The sequence below is a fragment of the Varroa destructor genome, unplaced genomic scaffold (assembly GCF_002443255.2).
Source record: "Varroa destructor unplaced genomic scaffold, Vdes_3.0 BEIS01000002.1, whole genome shotgun sequence".
NCBI lineage: Eukaryota > Metazoa > Arthropoda > Arachnida > Mesostigmata > Varroidae > Varroa > Varroa destructor.
The window spans coordinates 3040441-3057381 of record NW_019211455.1 but is presented as its reverse complement, the minus strand read 5'-3'; the positions used below and the strand labels follow the sequence as shown (position 1 = coordinate 3057381).

Below are 16941 nucleotides of genomic sequence, written 5' to 3'. Positions count from 1 at the left end.
AGAATTTACAAATATACACATCTTATCGATCCTGTATTTCTCTCCTAATCTGGTACACTGGTTAACATTGAATAAGGAAAAAATCAAATAGGCCACGTATTATAGAACACAATGAACGTAGTCTTGTTAACCTTATACTTTCAATTTTCGCTTATAAGGAAACACAATCAGACAAATGAATAGTAATCAGGCTGTTCTGTGTTTAACCAACAATTGTGTGTAGCATACAGTTTATCCTACCTTTATTGACGTTAGTTGGAAGTAGTATCAGGCGTTCCAATAGTGACTGTGCTCTTGTTGTTACGGATGTAGCACGGAAAGACAGTCGTGCCTAGAGGCTGCATCTTTTAGGCAATGCTAAACTACTGCCTCATGATTGTTCAATCGTACGGATGATGGGGAACTATGCGACCTCTTAATACTAAGCGTATGTAAAGCTCTAATATTACTAATGCTGATGTTTATATTGTGCGCTGGCGCCGCTGAGTATGGCATATTGCGCTGTTGGAGCGGACAGGGATTGCTGGCCGTATGAATGGGCGATTCCGGCCCCGCCGAGTTCCCGGGATCCGATTGTGTCTGGATGTCTCCGCACGTGCTTGCCGTTGCCATCGTCGATATGCGAGGAACTAGCCGCACCGGCCCCGAGTCCTTGCGTGTCCTCTCCAGCTTCCGGTCCAGACTCGCTCTAAGCACATCCATTAAGGACAACGACATCAGCGACCCATCATAGTCGCCATTACAAGCAAAACGAAAAAACATAGGGAGAGAAAACGAAGGTATAAAAGTGCAGTTAGTTTACGTGAACATAAGCCCTCATTGAGCGATAACGGAAAAGAAACGTTGAAGGAAGGACCCTCTTCTAACACACCAAATCTATACGGGAAACTTATCCTGCTACCAAACGGGCAGGGGACGGAACGGTGAGTCCTGTCCAGGGGCAAAAATCGAGTACCGAAACAGTGTAAGTCAAGTAAGGCAAAAGAAAACTTATTGAAGGGCTTCGAAAGATTTAAATAGACAAGAGAGCAGACGTAAATCAGCTACTGGTTAACTAGACGAATTTATGCGTACCAGCGTTTAAACGCAAGAGTTGTATGGTTACTACCGCTACTGCTTTTTCTACGGATAAGCTGAGTAAAAACGAGAAAGGTAAGCAAAACGAATATTACATTAAAGTTACAAAGCAACAGGTGGCAGACCTACAGAGCTGCCTTCAACGGTAGCTCCTCAAAGCCGCTTTTCAGCTGTGCTACGCTGAGAGATACGAGTCTAGTTGCGGGTCCAATCGGGACAATCCCCAAACACTGTCGGAATCGGAATAGCAGAGAGAAAAACCAAAGGGTGAGGGAAAAGGAGCGCTGGCGAGCTTAGAAACTTGATGTGGGAAAAATAAAGGCACAACATCTAGGTCAAAAAAACCTCTTAGTTACATTAATAGCGCTACTGGTAGGTAAAGTTTTTCGGACGAAAAATACGAGAAACCGACTGGAGCTGCAAAACGGACTAGCCAAGCACGAATAACACTGGGAGTCGTTATCATCGAAACCGTGGGTAGTGTTTCTATACATGGTATGATGGCAGTCAATAGTATTGCTCGTGTTTTTTGTGCCGCGCACGACGGAAAGCATGGTGAAAATCGTGGAGTAAGTATTCTCGTTTATTGCTGCGGCGCTCTTCTGCTCGGGGCTTCAAACATTCGATGCTTAAAGCATAACATTGCTTTTCCAAGAAAAGGTAATAAAAAGGCTTCAAGGGCGAGAGAATTAAAGGAAGTGCAAAGGCTGGATGGAGATAGGGAATTTACAAATAACAAATGCGCATGAATACAAAAACGCACTAACAATAATAGCAATACAAGTGAATTCTTCGCTGCGCGGAGGTCGGATCGCAAGGTGGGGCTTGGGCCGTCCCGCAAGGCAATGCAAGAGAATTAGTGGTCTGCAGTTGTGCTTTATTTCTTGTGTCACGGCCATGACCACGTTCCTAAAAGTAAACGGCGATTGCCTGACTGCACTCGCGCGTCTGCGAGAGAGAACGATGCTACCGCGAGCAGGTCTAAGAGAAAAAAGTGTAGGGCAGGCGGCGTGGCAGGAAATAAGAAGAAATTTCGACGCGTCAGCACCCGTGTAAGAATGGCCCTTAGAGTCTTGGTAGGAAAATGGATCAGGAACGCTCTAAGGGCCTTCTCATAGAACTTTTTTTTCCTGGTAACGATAAGATAAACGGCTTTCTCATCACTCTTCCTTCTTGGAATAGCGAAACAAACGTAAGAATCATGCCCCAGCGCTACCAGGGTGTTCAGGAAAAGGAAGAAAGCAGATTGCCTGCCCATTCGGTTCATTCTCTCGCTAGGCTCTGTCGGCATGAGGCTAAAAGGACTCCGGGCTCTAAATTAGTTTTCTAATGGGCTGACAAACCGCTTCGTGTTAGTTTGCAAAATCTGGGCAATATGAAAATAGACTAATTGACTAAACTTCTCTTCTTGTGCAACACTGAATAAGAGAAATAAGATCAAGAAAACAAAACACGGAACCGTAGGTCGCAGAATTTGATAATGCAGATATCTGACAAAGAAAGAAATTACGACAGTGGGCACCCTCCAACGCAATTGGTAGCCCATTTTTCCGGTGTCCCATCGGACATTCTGCCAAGAAATCACTAATGCCTTCTAAATCAAAATGGGCCATGCGGATAAGAGTCGATTCAGTCCACATCTTCCTTCTTTCCTTTTCAACGGCTTCGCACACAGTGTTTGTTCAAAGCATCTTCTGATCAAAGTGTCTGCGGCAGTCAGAAAAGCGAGAAATACATGCAAGACAACTATCGGAAACGCAACGCTTTCTTCCGAGATTGAAGGACAACAAAACGGCATACCATTAGTAAAGCAACTGCGCACTCTGGGTTCTGCAGTCAAAGTCAATGACAATAAAAATGGCGTACGAATCTCACATACTGCTTAAAAAATATGGCGGGCAAATTCGACTAGTACAGTCAAATGCTAAACATGAGAAAATACGGAATTAAACATATGAGGAAACGTCTACATATAGAGGAAAAAGGGAATTTAATAGGAAGTTTGCCAACAGAATTAGAGGAGAACTTGTGATCACTTACATTACATATGTTTGTCATAGCGATATGGCTGAAAGGAGTAGGGCTCCATTTAGATACGGTTCTGTTTTGTAACAAAAGTTAAATAAAATAGACAAGTGCTTCATATTTTCCATATAAACATAGTGTTTCATTTAGAATTATGTAAATACAATATATATCTATATAGGTATCCTAATGTCGATAAACGAGAACTTTCTTCTTATCCAATGCTGTTTCTGAATGATGTTCTTGAGTTAATATAACGTTCTAATTCCAACATAATATACAAATCAAGAGATTAGGTGACTCGAGGCACGTACGTCTGCATAGCATTTTATTAAGCCGAATAAGGCCCATATTGACGTCCATTGTTAGCCTGCTAATAGATCAGACGGTAGCGCTATTGGCTTGAAGCGATTAATCGTACTGCCATATGTCAAATCAATGCGGTGTACGGAAAATCGCACAATTTGGCAGCGCTCAAAAGTCGCATACTATGTACAATGCAGATCATAATTCTGTACATCGTTTCTGGCGCCTGCTATAGGAGGCGTTTATGCCCAAAATTAGTGGGTGACGACACCTGGAAGTAGCTTCTCAGAAAAATTACTCGAGTTAATCTAGTTCGTCGTATCCGAAGCACGATGTACTTATCTATTAAGTATCAGGCCTTCGATGTTTTAGGTGCATGTAAAGCTAACCCTAATCGTTGTTCTCTATCCGGTAATACTATGGTATCTGTCAGCAGAAGTTGAGTGCTACTATAATAGCCTAGTAAACTACATGTAAGGGCACTGCGGTCTTCCTTCGCGTAAATAATATCTAGACTTTTTTTTACAAAGTTTCCAACAGTATATTGGATCGGACCCCATAGGGCGATTATTAGCGTTTTGTAGAGTATTTCGTTTAAGCCTAGGCACGATAATGGGTATTTCTACGTTTCCCTATAGGAAAATAAACAGCTGGTAATTATTCGGTCGGACTGGATATCACTGACTGCCAAAAGCAAAGAATTTCCGAGCATGAACTGTGGTAAAGAGACATTACGCCAAAAGCACTGAGGAACACAAATGTGTCGTGGGAACTTTATATTGGTAATCAAATCCGAACTTCATTGATGGAAATCTCTCATTTTACCTATTCGAAAGCTAACAGAATAAACTGGGCTAGATATTTAAGCTTCGTATAATTGTAAGAACAGCAGATCAAGCTTTATCAGTTTAACTGGGGCAGGTTAAATCGAATACCGTGAGGGCAGCCATAACGGCACTCAACTCGTTCCAATATCGTCATGAGGTTACCCAACAGTTAAAGCAGACTGAAGCATGTTAGTACTTATTACGTCACACCCGTTCCTTTGTTCCATCTCTGGCTAATTTTCGCCGGTTCTTCTAGAACAAATAATTTTTAGCAAAATTTCTTCTACCGAAACCGTTCATCGGAAGACTAGATGAAAATATTCGCCAAATAGCTACGGCTACTTCCAAAAAGATTATAGATATATGACATATAGGCGTCGTTCGTCTTCTTTTGTTTGTGGGTATATCAATGTTATATAAACTGTATGGCGACTATTTTGACTATACTTCATCAAAGACCCATAAGCATCCAGCCGACCCAAAAACACTTTTTTCACTTGCCAAAGCTGTTGTCCCCAGCACAACCAGAGCCATTGTCTCTGTACCCAGATGTCCATCTTAGTTTGCCTATCGTTTGGCTAAGCAATTTACTATCAACATACTATAAATATTTAACTGTTTAATACTTATTATCGGATGGACATTAATGTTAAATGTAACGCTCATTTGTATCGACTCATTGAGACCAAACTGGATTAACCAAACTCTTTGAAATTCAATAGTGAATTAAACAACTGTGATGTGATTTGGGGGTTCTCTATCCAGCTACTTGACGCCATCATGACGCTACGTCATCGTAAACAGTACGTCGCTGAAGTGACCGTGCCGAAATGAAGGCCTCCATCTAACAGCAAACGATAGTTAATTCAATAAGAATAACTCTTATATGAAATAAGGCTATTTTCATTAGTAAAAATCAGTATTTTTACGCTGGTAGGCAGATCGCGCTTAGTGGACGTTGTAGAACGTTGCGTCCCGCTATGTGTGCCGCTCAATTGGTGATTAGCGAACTTTAACACTGATCTGTTTTGCATGATTGCAGGTAGCAATGACAATCTTGTTATTGGTAGGCCGGTAAGTTTACAAAAGGAATTGTAGACCTTCTTTACCTATTAGTAATACTCAGTTGCACGTATGGAGCAATTTTAGAGTCAATTTTTTTATTTCTCTTGAAAACGATAAGTTTTCGTAGTTGACGGCAAATTTACAGCAGATCCGGTGGCCGTAACAGATATGTCCTAGCTGTTATTGACTTTCAAGTCGGAGATATTTGCTGAATTTCACTATTTTGGTTAACCTATTTCGCTCTGCCGTCTGAGGCCGATTCTAGTCTACCGTCACCATTTCCAGATAATAAAAAAAAAAACGCAGAAAAACACTGCTACACCTGCATCCGATGACTCTTTTCATGGTCGAATCAAAAACGAGGTATGTATGCTACCTATTTTCTCTTAATCTTTTTAACTACATCGGGTTCTCTTTTCCAAGGAATCTTTAAAACAAGGGTAGCAAAATCTTCAAGTTCTTTGCCGGCACTGCTGTTAAACGTTACGTTAGATGACTGGCGCCTGCCAGTGTAGAACAGATAGTCCGTCTATGCCCGACTTCAAACTCAAAACCTCACATATCGCTAAATGTGGTAGCCAAATACGTTTACAGTGTACCGTCACGGGGGGCGGTACCGAAACCCGTCGTAGAAAAAACAGTTGAAAATCACTTGTAAAAAAACTATTTTTTAACTCTTCCCATATATATATATATCCGAATCCCAAAACGAAGCACATAGACGCATATAAATCAACTACGCCTATTTTAAGTTAGTTTTGAAAACTAAAAAAACAAAAAAAATATATTGAAGTCTCTATTTTATATTAAATATTTAATATTTTCGAATTCTAGAATTTATTGAGTATTTTTTTGTCAGTTAAATATAAATCATCTTAACATGCAATTGTGAATCTAAAAAAGGACAAAAACAAAGATAAAAAAAGTGTGGGTGTTACTTGTGTGTTCGAAAATGACGACGAATTCAGCTCTTCTTATTCAGTTGGGTTCGTTGCATTGTATATTCGTAATCTATACTGTCAACTCTACCCTCTCTAGTGAGTCAGTCTGGCACTGCGTGATCTAGCCCTTTATAATTTTTTTCCAGCTGATTGGGTATGGCATGAGCCCCAAGGAATACATGCTCTAATTGTATCACCATGATCTCTTCTCTGAATGGCCTCCGGAGTGAAACTAGAGCTTCGCTTTCAGTGGTTTCCAATCCACATTTTTCCTAGTGTAGTCCAGAAAATATCTCTCTATCTAATAAGTGAGGCAATTATTTACGCTGGCCTGTTACGCCTTTTTCAATTGCGCGCAATCCAGCTTGCCTTCCGTTCTTTCTTCCATAGGTATTAAAGTGGACTAGTCTGAGATTGCTCTTCAGCTCTCTACGTCAATCCTCATCAACACACGGAATGACACTCCGTTGAGTGCACACACAAATGAGTTTATTTGACATTTCCTATTTGATATTTCCTCAGCACACTCTGCTCTGTTATGTCCGCTTTGTAGTTTATGTGCTTGTGCGTAGGCTGGCACAGCATCGCAGAGAGAGATAATAATAACTGGCTATTTTTGGATCTTATACGAAAAAGCAGTGAGCGACGTTTCTTGAAGCGGCAGCAGTGTCATTTTGTCTGTCCGCCAGCCCTATACCCACGGACCGCGGCGTTCGTGTGCATTGAAGTCGTTGACCGTCTTATATGTGCGAATATATGTATACCACACGGCCGCGTCTTAGTTCAGCTACATCCTTTGCTTTCGTCGTAGAGTTAGTTCAGGGATGCGGATCCTAGAACCCAGCTTGATGGAAGTTTAGTCGACTTGCTCGTAGATACTGGTACCAAACAAATTGGTTCATTAGATCTGACAAGGTTCGTCTACTCCAACAAATAAAATGACCTGTTCACGAAGACCCCTAATGCCAGCAGACAAGCGAGGTGGCTGGTAGAATTCACGCATTTACTTATACACATATGAAAAGAATCTGAGTAGCCGGCAAGTCGACGAAACTATTTGCTGTCGTCTAATTGACCTTAAAGATAATTTTATTTTTTCGTGTGGGGTCAAATTGGGGCTGATTAGCGATTTTGCGTGGCCAAAACCATTACGCTGTTTGCAAGTAGAGCTAGCATCTATTAGCAATAACAAACAAAACATACATCATTCATGCAAAACGATGCATGGGAATGAATATCCCCTCATTTTGATGCGAGTACAAACAGTCTCCGTTTTTGTATATCTCCGCAGGAACAATCCAAACAACCCCCAATTCCAGTACACACAAAGATACATTCACCCAGAAGCTGAAACGTAAAACAAGACCTCACTCTTCACGGTAGCCCAATCTTCCTTCAATGTATGAGCCGTCTACAATGATGATATCCTTTTTTATCAATGCCTGTTGGTTTCTGTGCTCTCATAAGGTAACGATTGAACTCGAATATAGATTTCACAGAAAGGCATTTGTACGGCAGAAAGTAAGCAGCTACAAACGCTGAAGATAATAATATCTACGTACTCAATTGTTTGCCAAGAAACAGCTTGGTCTTTATTATAGCGTTTCGTTTAGTACCGTAGAATGTCCTAACCTAACCTCTCCCGCCAAAAAAAATTCAAAACGCCAGAGAAATCGATAAACGCATTCTGTTGCTTACGCATCTGAGTACTACCTCTCTCAGGCATAGATAAGTGGACGCATCATTCGAGATGCCTAGATAAAGATTCCGGTCCACTGAAGACATCGATATTTAAAACGGCCGCATTAATTATGCTGGGCATAATTATGTTTTTGTTTAATGTATTACCTCGATCGACAACTTCACAGACTGTGAGTTGACAGTTTGGATGCTATAGGTATGTTTATCAAAATCTGCCTTCGCATACTCTGCTTAATCAACCACGGAAAAGCGACTATTGTTGGCATCAATCTGCCCTTATAAATCGACAGCCGAAATGGACGTCAGAGCCTCCTGCAAGCCATATTCGGTGATGACAGGCCGATTAATTGTTACTGACAAGTTTTGCTTAAAAAAGCTTCGTGTATGGCAGCTAGGTATGTAGCTCTTGAACTTTTGGTTGAATGACATCGAACTAATATGACCATTGTTGTGTTCCTGTTTAAGCGGTGCACATTAGTTCTTGTTTTTGTCGTTTCCAAACAGAGTGAATCCTTCATCGCATTTATAGAAATAATGATTCGCTGGATTTTTAAGGGTCGTGACGTTTCGACGCCAGATGGCGTCGTTCTCACTGCCAAGGTAATGTCTGTGATACCTGTTACAGAGAGATGAGGAATATGGGATTCGCCGCAACTTACTTTTAGGCTTCGTTCATCGAACCTCCCAACTATGAGCGTAAGTTTCGTCCGTTATAGGTGCAATTGCGGGTTATAACTTGTTTTGCTGTCCTAATCCGGGATACTTCATCGTCAAGCGACTGTAAAAGTCTAGAATTTCATAGGATGGTTCAGGCTTTATATGCAATGATCAGTACAAACGGGATTGAAGTTTTGGATATAATTTGTATCATTACACCTCAGACATAACTGATCGACTTGAAGATGCAATATTAGAAGCTCACATGCTCAAAGATACCACAGTTCACCAAAGGTGTTCCTATCGCCCAATGTCCTAGATATATGTGCCTTCGATGCTAAAGGGAACTGCGAGATCATGTATATTTTACGCTTCAAGTCATCGAATGAAATTTTAGCATCTTTGAGATCGAGAACGTTATCGTGTGCCAAACAAATATTTAATAGTCACTGAAATTCATTCACTCTAGCATTTCTTCTACGTATGAAATTTTCAAGGTCACGCGCGATAACCCAAACCGAAGTTTAATATGGCCAGGTTTTAATAACAGTACGCTTTTACCAATCACCCATTTAGCTAGGACTTCAACACATTCAAGTAGATTGCCTATTTTCTGTAGCAATGTTGCCCGCCCTATTCTTGGTAGCGAGTGCAACTGTTTGGTAGCTTTATGCTGTGAAATTAAATGCAGACAGATACTTAGAATTTTATTTTTTTCAACTTTTCAGCCATTTCCATAAGACCCCCCTTTCATTCCGATCCAGTTCCGACTTTCCTTTCAGAACATTCGCATATATTATTTTTTCTACCTTTCTCACTTTCAAGTCGAGATAGGTGGCGAAAAATCAGAGCAGTTCTCTGCTGAGCAGGAATCTGGAACGTGCATTTTGGGCGCTATTTCAGCTTTCAAGATGGAGTTGTAATGGCATCTTCGATAGTTGGATCGAAGTTGTCCATTATGCCAGCACACATCGCTACGGTGCCTAACTAAGAAAATCTACTATTCTGGGTATATATTTGTGTAAATGGAAAGATCGCAAACTGAAGTATTTCAATCGTTTTTCGAGAAATTTTTTTCGGGTGTATCAGGTTTGAGGAAAAACCGCGACAGGGGGATTAGGACGATGGTGATCTTGAGCGGATCAATAAAGTTCGGGTCATTTCCACGTTGTTTTAGGAGTTGCAGGGATTTCCATAAACACCTTTACCTGAGCTATCGTTTGCCTATTCGAATCGTTCGCGGACGTGGTCGGCGCTGACTGTATAGTGTCTACCGTTTCAGGATGGGTCACTTCTTTTTGCTACACAAGCTGGCCGCACCTCAGTTACTGGACAAATGGCCATAGCTAAAAATCGGGTGCAATGCGGGAAAAAAAGGTGCAAGTAACAAACTATCTGCGAATGGTGCATTTGGCTTTCGCGTTAACATATTTAGTAATCAAATGATTTTTACCCAGTATCGCTCGCGGAGCTTGCTGTTTTTGTTTCTGCCATTTGTAACGTTAAGGTCGTATCTCCGAAGTATGATGCATAGTATTGTCATTGATCTCACAGTGACTGGAAAAATTCTTTTCAAATATCAGTTATCCCCCCCGGCCCCTGGAAATAAATGATAAGTTTTTGCGTTTCGAGTTGGGTTGTTACTATATGCATCACTGATGCGGGCGCGCTGTATTTCTTCCGATAAGCAACACCCTTTATCAGAGGACACACCAGTGACTACGTCTTCAGTAGATGCATTTTTGAGCTTCTTCCCGAGGAGCCTGCTGGTATCCCGCCGGCAAATTAGCTGAAGCCCTTTGAAACTCAGTGCGACCTGAGCGTATCTATGGCCGAAGAATGAATGGCAGTGATTGAAATCGCGCTTCATGCGAGTCTTATATTATCTAGGAATTTCCTTTCTTTTGACAGTTGTTCTCGGAAAAGTCAAATTCTAATGAAAGCTTCTTCGTTGGTAACTTTTCCCCCTGCTAACTCAGGACTTATGCGCGTGATTCCACCCCTGGACAAATAGCTAACTGATAGCAGCAACTGAAAGGCTAACGTGCCTGTACGCCGTGTAAAGCTTCGAGTCATTCTTGCCTTAGAAAGCAATTACCGTATCACAAATCGCTCTTAATCTACTATTGAACAACATGCCCCTATTAAAACGCTTATACAGCCAAATAACCGCTGGTTGGAAACAAAGAAAATTGTACATTTCGACATTGGGGACAAACTATTACAGCCATGCGATTTCTACTAGTGAAACCCTCAATCTTTTTGACGCAAAGCATTTTTTTAGAATAAGTTGAAAACATTTAAGATAGAAAAAATGTAATAAAAAACTTCCTGAAAGCTTTCATGGGTAACATTATATCTGTGGTAATATCATATCTAGTTATCCCCTGTTCCATCGATTCAATCTAAAAAGCAATGGCCAAGAACAGCTTTCGAGTTTAGGCTATACAGATTAAGCTCATAGGTAGGGGTGCGTTTGCAGGCTTAATTTCTACTTAATTTGTAAGCATAGCGATTCCAGCTATTATATGCTCTATTTAGCATATGTAGGGCCGGGAACAGATAGTACGCCGTCAGCCTAGATAAAGCGATTTTAAATCGCTTCATAATTATGAAACTAAGTTAAATCATGATTGATCCTGTTCGATCATTCAAAACGCACACAGTCATCGTATCGAAGATTGATCTGCGTAGTTGAAAGACTTTTAATTGAGATCCTCATAAACTATAAGCAAATGTTCTGAATGAGCCTCCGTTTATAGATTCTTTACTTGTAATTTTTAAAACGTGTAATTTTGTGAGCAGGACTTCACAATAAGATGATGTGAACTTATAGTGTAAAATGTAATGAAAGAAACCAGGTGCTGAGGCCGAAATCGCACTTCAATTCATACACAGAATAATGGCTATATTGCTTATGAGTCTTGATACCCATTATATAATTCGACACACTTGGGTCGAAGGCGGAACTTCAATAATTTTAACTAGATCCCTCATTCATATATATGTTGTATCTACCACATGTAAGATTTATCCTATGTTTATGCATACCTCCGGCGACACTTAAGAATAGTTTCGACAGACAGGAGGAGAACTAGTAAACCAACTGATATACACGTGCCGCCCGCGACGAACCAGGGCGTGCTTTTGGCGCGGTACACGGTACCAAGGAAGACAAATAAAGCACCGAGGCACGCCAACGCCAGACCCGAGCCGATGATACACGCCACCGTCGTCTGCGCCTGTTTGTGGCGCCGTATCGCCATCTGGGCCGAGCAAGCACCGCCTTTGTTGGCCCGTGTACGCGTCAACTGGTACTCTATAGGGTTTACCTGTAATAGTGCATGACAAAACGCACGAAAATGAAATGTAAAACACATGTAAGCATTCAGTATCATCTTGAGTCAAAAAGCACATGTTTTAAAGTTAAATTACTTGATTTCTTATATTATTATATGACTATAAAGTGATGTAAAGTTTGCACGACGAAGGTAGTCGCATACGGGTACGCGCGCACGCTATTTTCGCTCCAGTATATACATATATATATATACTCATATGTATATTTAATTATAGAACGCCATCATCTTTGCAAAGACAGGGGCTTACTTAAGCGGAAGCGGGTGGCAGTCTTATATGACACGGCCTTAAATTTAACAATTTTTCACCTGCTTTCACCTCAGTTCTAACATCTGTGCAACTAATGTCGAATTTTGACAGCATCAGCCTTGAATTTAAAGGGAATCTGTGGCGGCGGCGGCGGCGGCGGCAGCAGCAGCAGCACCAATAGCATTTGTGATTCCAAGGGAAGAAGCAATACACAGAGCGACTGCATAAGAGTTTGCAGGAACGTGAAAAGTTACGTCGAATAACGTGGCCCGCTCAAACCGCATAGCTGTCAATCCCATCAGACTACCGCTTTGCAATGCATAGCAGGCCCTCAGGAAGACACAGCCTTTGCTCGAAGTTGGAGAACCTCGAGTACTAGTCAAGCAGTCACAGCTAGTGAGCCTGTTGCAGTGCCTGGCTTCTGCTTGAAGGTACGTTCGCGGTTGACGAAAACGCCAGGACGACACGAGAAAGAATTAGATTAGTCTACTCGAACGTAGTAAAGGGGCGCTCGACAACGCTTACGTAGTGGAATAAGAGACGGTAGATGATGTCAATTTGCCTCTTAATTTTCCGTTGACAGCTGGAAAATTTTACATCGATTGCCCACGTTTTTGATAAATGTCTCAGGGTACATTGGCTATAAATATACGTGACATTGCCAACAGAACAAAAGTGCTCGACAGAGCATATTTGTCGTATGACGTGGTACAAAAATGTAGGTGATATTATTCTTGAGAGATATATATATATATACAACGGAGTCAATGAGTATGCGCTGATATTCCTCGGTCAGTCCTATCAGAAAGTTTGCGTTAACTGTTTTTTTACTGGTTGCACCCTGTTTGAGCACTGGATGTCGGTTGTTACGAAGTGCCAATAGTAAGTGTTAATTCGAACCGAAGTGAAGGACTCGTTTTCTTTTGGCCCTAGCAATATTGCATAGAACCCTGATAATGTAGTGAATGATGGATACATATTTTTAGGTATGAGTAACGAGATGTTAGCTCTACAGGGTTAGGTTTTCATTCATTTAGAAACAAATTAGGGCGCAAGAATTTCTAAAAATCTAGAAATCTAGTTGAGCCCAAAGTTCAAATCGTAAAAAATCAATTCTGACGGAGAAACGATCATCCACTGATCTATATTGCTAGCCGTTGCTCAATGTACATCACGGAATTAAGCCTCCAATACAACTTAGATATTGTCGAAGCGCAGTATCGAATGAAACCCAGGAAGGCTTGAGGGCTTTCAGAATATTTTAACAGCGATGGCAATAAATTGTTGTTTGCCTAAGAGGTCTGTTGTGCTAAGTCTTTAAGGCGGCTCAGAAATGGCGAACACAGAGTGAAAGTTATTTTAAGCACAGGGAGTTAGCAGTTCAGGGAATGAGGGAACCGGTCACGTAGTACCGGCTCATCGGCGTCAAGTTCCCATGAGCAGACGACATAGAACGTAAAATACGCATGTAAACATTAAGTATACTCAACATATTGCGATTTGATACTAGAAATATAATGCCAAACGTCACGCTTAATAGGGATTAACTTTTTTTTTTTCTATTTCTATGAAGTTTTCACTATCATTTATATCAAGGCAAAATATATATATAGTTGGCCCTTGCCAGTTTTTCTTCTCTTGGTTATTAGCGTGTTTTGGCACCCATTCAAATTGAGAAAATCTTTATATATATATATATATATATATATATATATATATATATATGCAGTTTTTAGTACCACAAATCGGCTTTTTACTCAATACGAATTATCAGCCTACAGTAAATAGCAATTCTATCGCCTTCATGTGAAGTGAAATGAAAATAAAAGGCCAACATCGGCTCTGCTCCCCCTGGTGCCAATTAAGTAAGTTACTTCTGCAATAAAGGGGCTACGGCAAACGAATCGGCACTGTTCTACCATCGTATAACTTGTCTGCTTTACTGATTGTGTGTATGGACTACGTTTTCGTTCACCAACCATCAGGATGAGAATCAAATACATCAGTGTGATTTTCGTTTTCCTTGGCAAAAGGGTTCTCTTTCGTACTCGTACCCGAGAATGAAAGCTCGAAAAGATAATTAAATTTTCGTTAACAAGTAGGTTTTCACAGATATCGTCGAGTTACCATTAAAAGTTTCGACTGCCGTAATGGCTATTGGCTGGCTGGCTGGCTGGAAGAGCATCGATGTCACAAGCAGAAAATTCTTAATTTTATTCCCAGCGAAGTCTGAGTGACTATCTAAATTAATCTAAGTTCTTAATGTCTATTTACTAAGCCTAGCTTAACGTAAATGTTAATGCATCTCTTAGTCATAATATGTTGAAAATCGGGTCCCACCATGCCACGAGTAGTATAGCACGGTCCGGCTCTAAAGAGTTTTAACTTCAACAAATAGAATTTGTTCATCTAAGTAAAACGCCATATGCCTCAGGTTGGCCTTGGTTTATTCAGGAAAAGTTGCGCTTCATCATTACATGATTTCCGTGATTACACTATACTATATGCTTTGTCCCAGCGCTTGGGTATGTACAATAAGATCGCTGGCTGTACACGTGTGTACATTTATTTCGCCCGACACAGCTTATTGGAAAATAAAAAAATTGCCCGTTTGAGGATCCCTACATCATAGATCTGCCCTCTTTTTGGATAAATGTAATGTGTCCCCTATGAAGACAATTGACGCACTAGTACATATCTATACAAACAGAAACGCATTAATTAAAGCCCTAACATTGAATTAGGTAATTAAGATACTCGAACACAAATTCAAGCATCAACCTGATTTCTTGTGAAACTACGATGAAACCTGCAATTATAAGATAAGGAAGAGGTTTATACTGAATGCTTGCGAATCAACAACAAACAACAAATTACGAAAAGTTTTCATCTGCACTTTTATACAGCCCTGCATGAAATTTCACTATGCAACATGGGTATCCGCCAAGGCGATCCAAGCTACATTGCGTTACTAAGCAACTCTCCATGCATAGATAAATAACGAGTAGAACGAGCCACATTGGTTTGCGTAATGTATGTATACTTAGCCATTCCAATGATTTGAAAATTCTTTCGCTCATCTCTTCATCCCCAGAATACAGTAAAGATGAGACGGACAGACAGACACACACGCTCACACACACGTAAACACACGCACAGACACACACACACACACAAAGCTACCAACGTTCGATCTTGCTATCCGGAGCGGAACGCCTGATCCAATAAAAACTGAGCAGCAGCATTTTAGATAAAAATTTGCTAATATAGTATCCTAGCATCTGTCCCTGGCAAGCCCAGAGAACGACAAGGTCTCCTAGTGCTCGAACATCAGTCATCTGCTGCCTGCTTTACATAGACAGAGCTCACAAGTACAATCTTGTACGGTTAATGACTTGGCCGCTGTCGGGTATCGTCGAGTTTCGAAGTCCTACGTATGACTATGTAACAATGGAGGGACCCGCAGCTGCTTTATGGCCAAGATAGATACCTCTCTCTGAGACTTGATCATTTTGTAAACGAACTTGCATGTGTACTTCCGAGAAGTTCGCAGTGCATGAATGCCAAGCAGCCCATATGTGAAATAATAAATATTGAATGCGAGTCTTATTAAGATCATGTTGGATCGGACTTTTAGAACGTGATCTCTTTCTTGCTTGACCATTTGAATTAATTTTTTACTGAGTGTTTTTATTACTGGTAGCCACTATTAAAGTAATTAAATAGGCTATAGGCTATAGTATGGGCGGTGTGGCTTCAATTATCCATCATTATTTAATCTCTGTTTTTATTTAAAAGAACAAAGGTACACTTCTATAAACATTTCCCGAACAGAGAAGTTGTCGCACGAACATACGTCGTGCTATATCAGACTAGATATATTGCAGGTCTCTATTGACTTCTACGTGCAGGATCTAGGATAGGGTACAGCATACGTGCGCGTGACGTTTTCATGGAAACCTGTGGTCATATCGTTTTTACCACGATATTATGTATCTAATGCACACAGTCTTGTCGTTCTAGTATTTGGGCATTTTCGACATTCTAGTTGCGGGCCGCCCGAATTGACGAGGTGTCAATACGCGACTTAGCCTTTAGGAAGTTGTCTCGTGACGATAATTCACTAAAAGCAAATCTGGTACTAGATAAGTTGACGGACCCATTTCGGCGCATCAGGCAGTGGTTAACATTATAGATGAGAAACTCGTGTTAAAGCTTGAGCAAATTGTAAACTGGACGGTGAAGATAGACAAATTCAATCCGATTCGCGGATTGGAGACGGCTCAATTGCTTATTTCGACATACAATTTTAAGAGGATTTTGCTATGGGTTTAGAAAAGCTTTTTCGTGTATCAGCCCACGCGCAGTAGCATTGCACGACATATTCATAATGTTGAATACATTGTCAAAATTGAGTCTTGATTTTTCAATATAATCCCTGTATACTACCCATGATATATCGTGATTTGGTCGTCACCTACTGAGAAGGGCATGCTTTTACACATCAATTGCTTCGAAGCGAGACTCATTGTTTTCCCCCTATGCGAGTGAAACCTTCAAAGAAAAAACGCACTGTCCCAGCGGGCTTATTCGTTCGTCGCCATAGGTCGTTTCAACGGTTTTTCAGCGTCACTGCGAAGTGAAGTCTAATGTAACAGTCTAGCACGTAAGTAGTGTTGTAGTAACGGCGGTGGCTGTTTTTGCTCTGTGACGTCTACGACGGAAGGCAAACG

The 16941-nt window shown here is 40.9% G+C and overlaps 1 protein-coding gene across 2 annotated transcripts in view; it reads right to left on the bottom strand.

Moving 5' to 3' along the window:
• Positions 1–16941, bottom strand: part of LOC111245922 (uncharacterized) — a 75762-nt gene that overhangs the window by 8138 nt on the left and 50683 nt on the right. Inside the window, exons 2-4 of one of the 2 annotated variants that reach the window (XM_086978839.1) lie at positions 11651–11931; positions 3118–3145; positions 247–688 (exon numbers count right to left, since the gene is read on the bottom strand). In XM_086978839.1, the coding sequence (XP_086834965.1) occupies positions 449–688; positions 3118–3145; positions 11651–11931 (549 nt within the window). In that variant the 3' untranslated portion in view covers positions 247–448. Of the gene's footprint in view, positions 1–240; positions 689–3117; positions 3146–11650; positions 11932–16941 lie in introns of those variants that run through there. The other variant, XR_015320083.1, reaches the window with a different exon arrangement.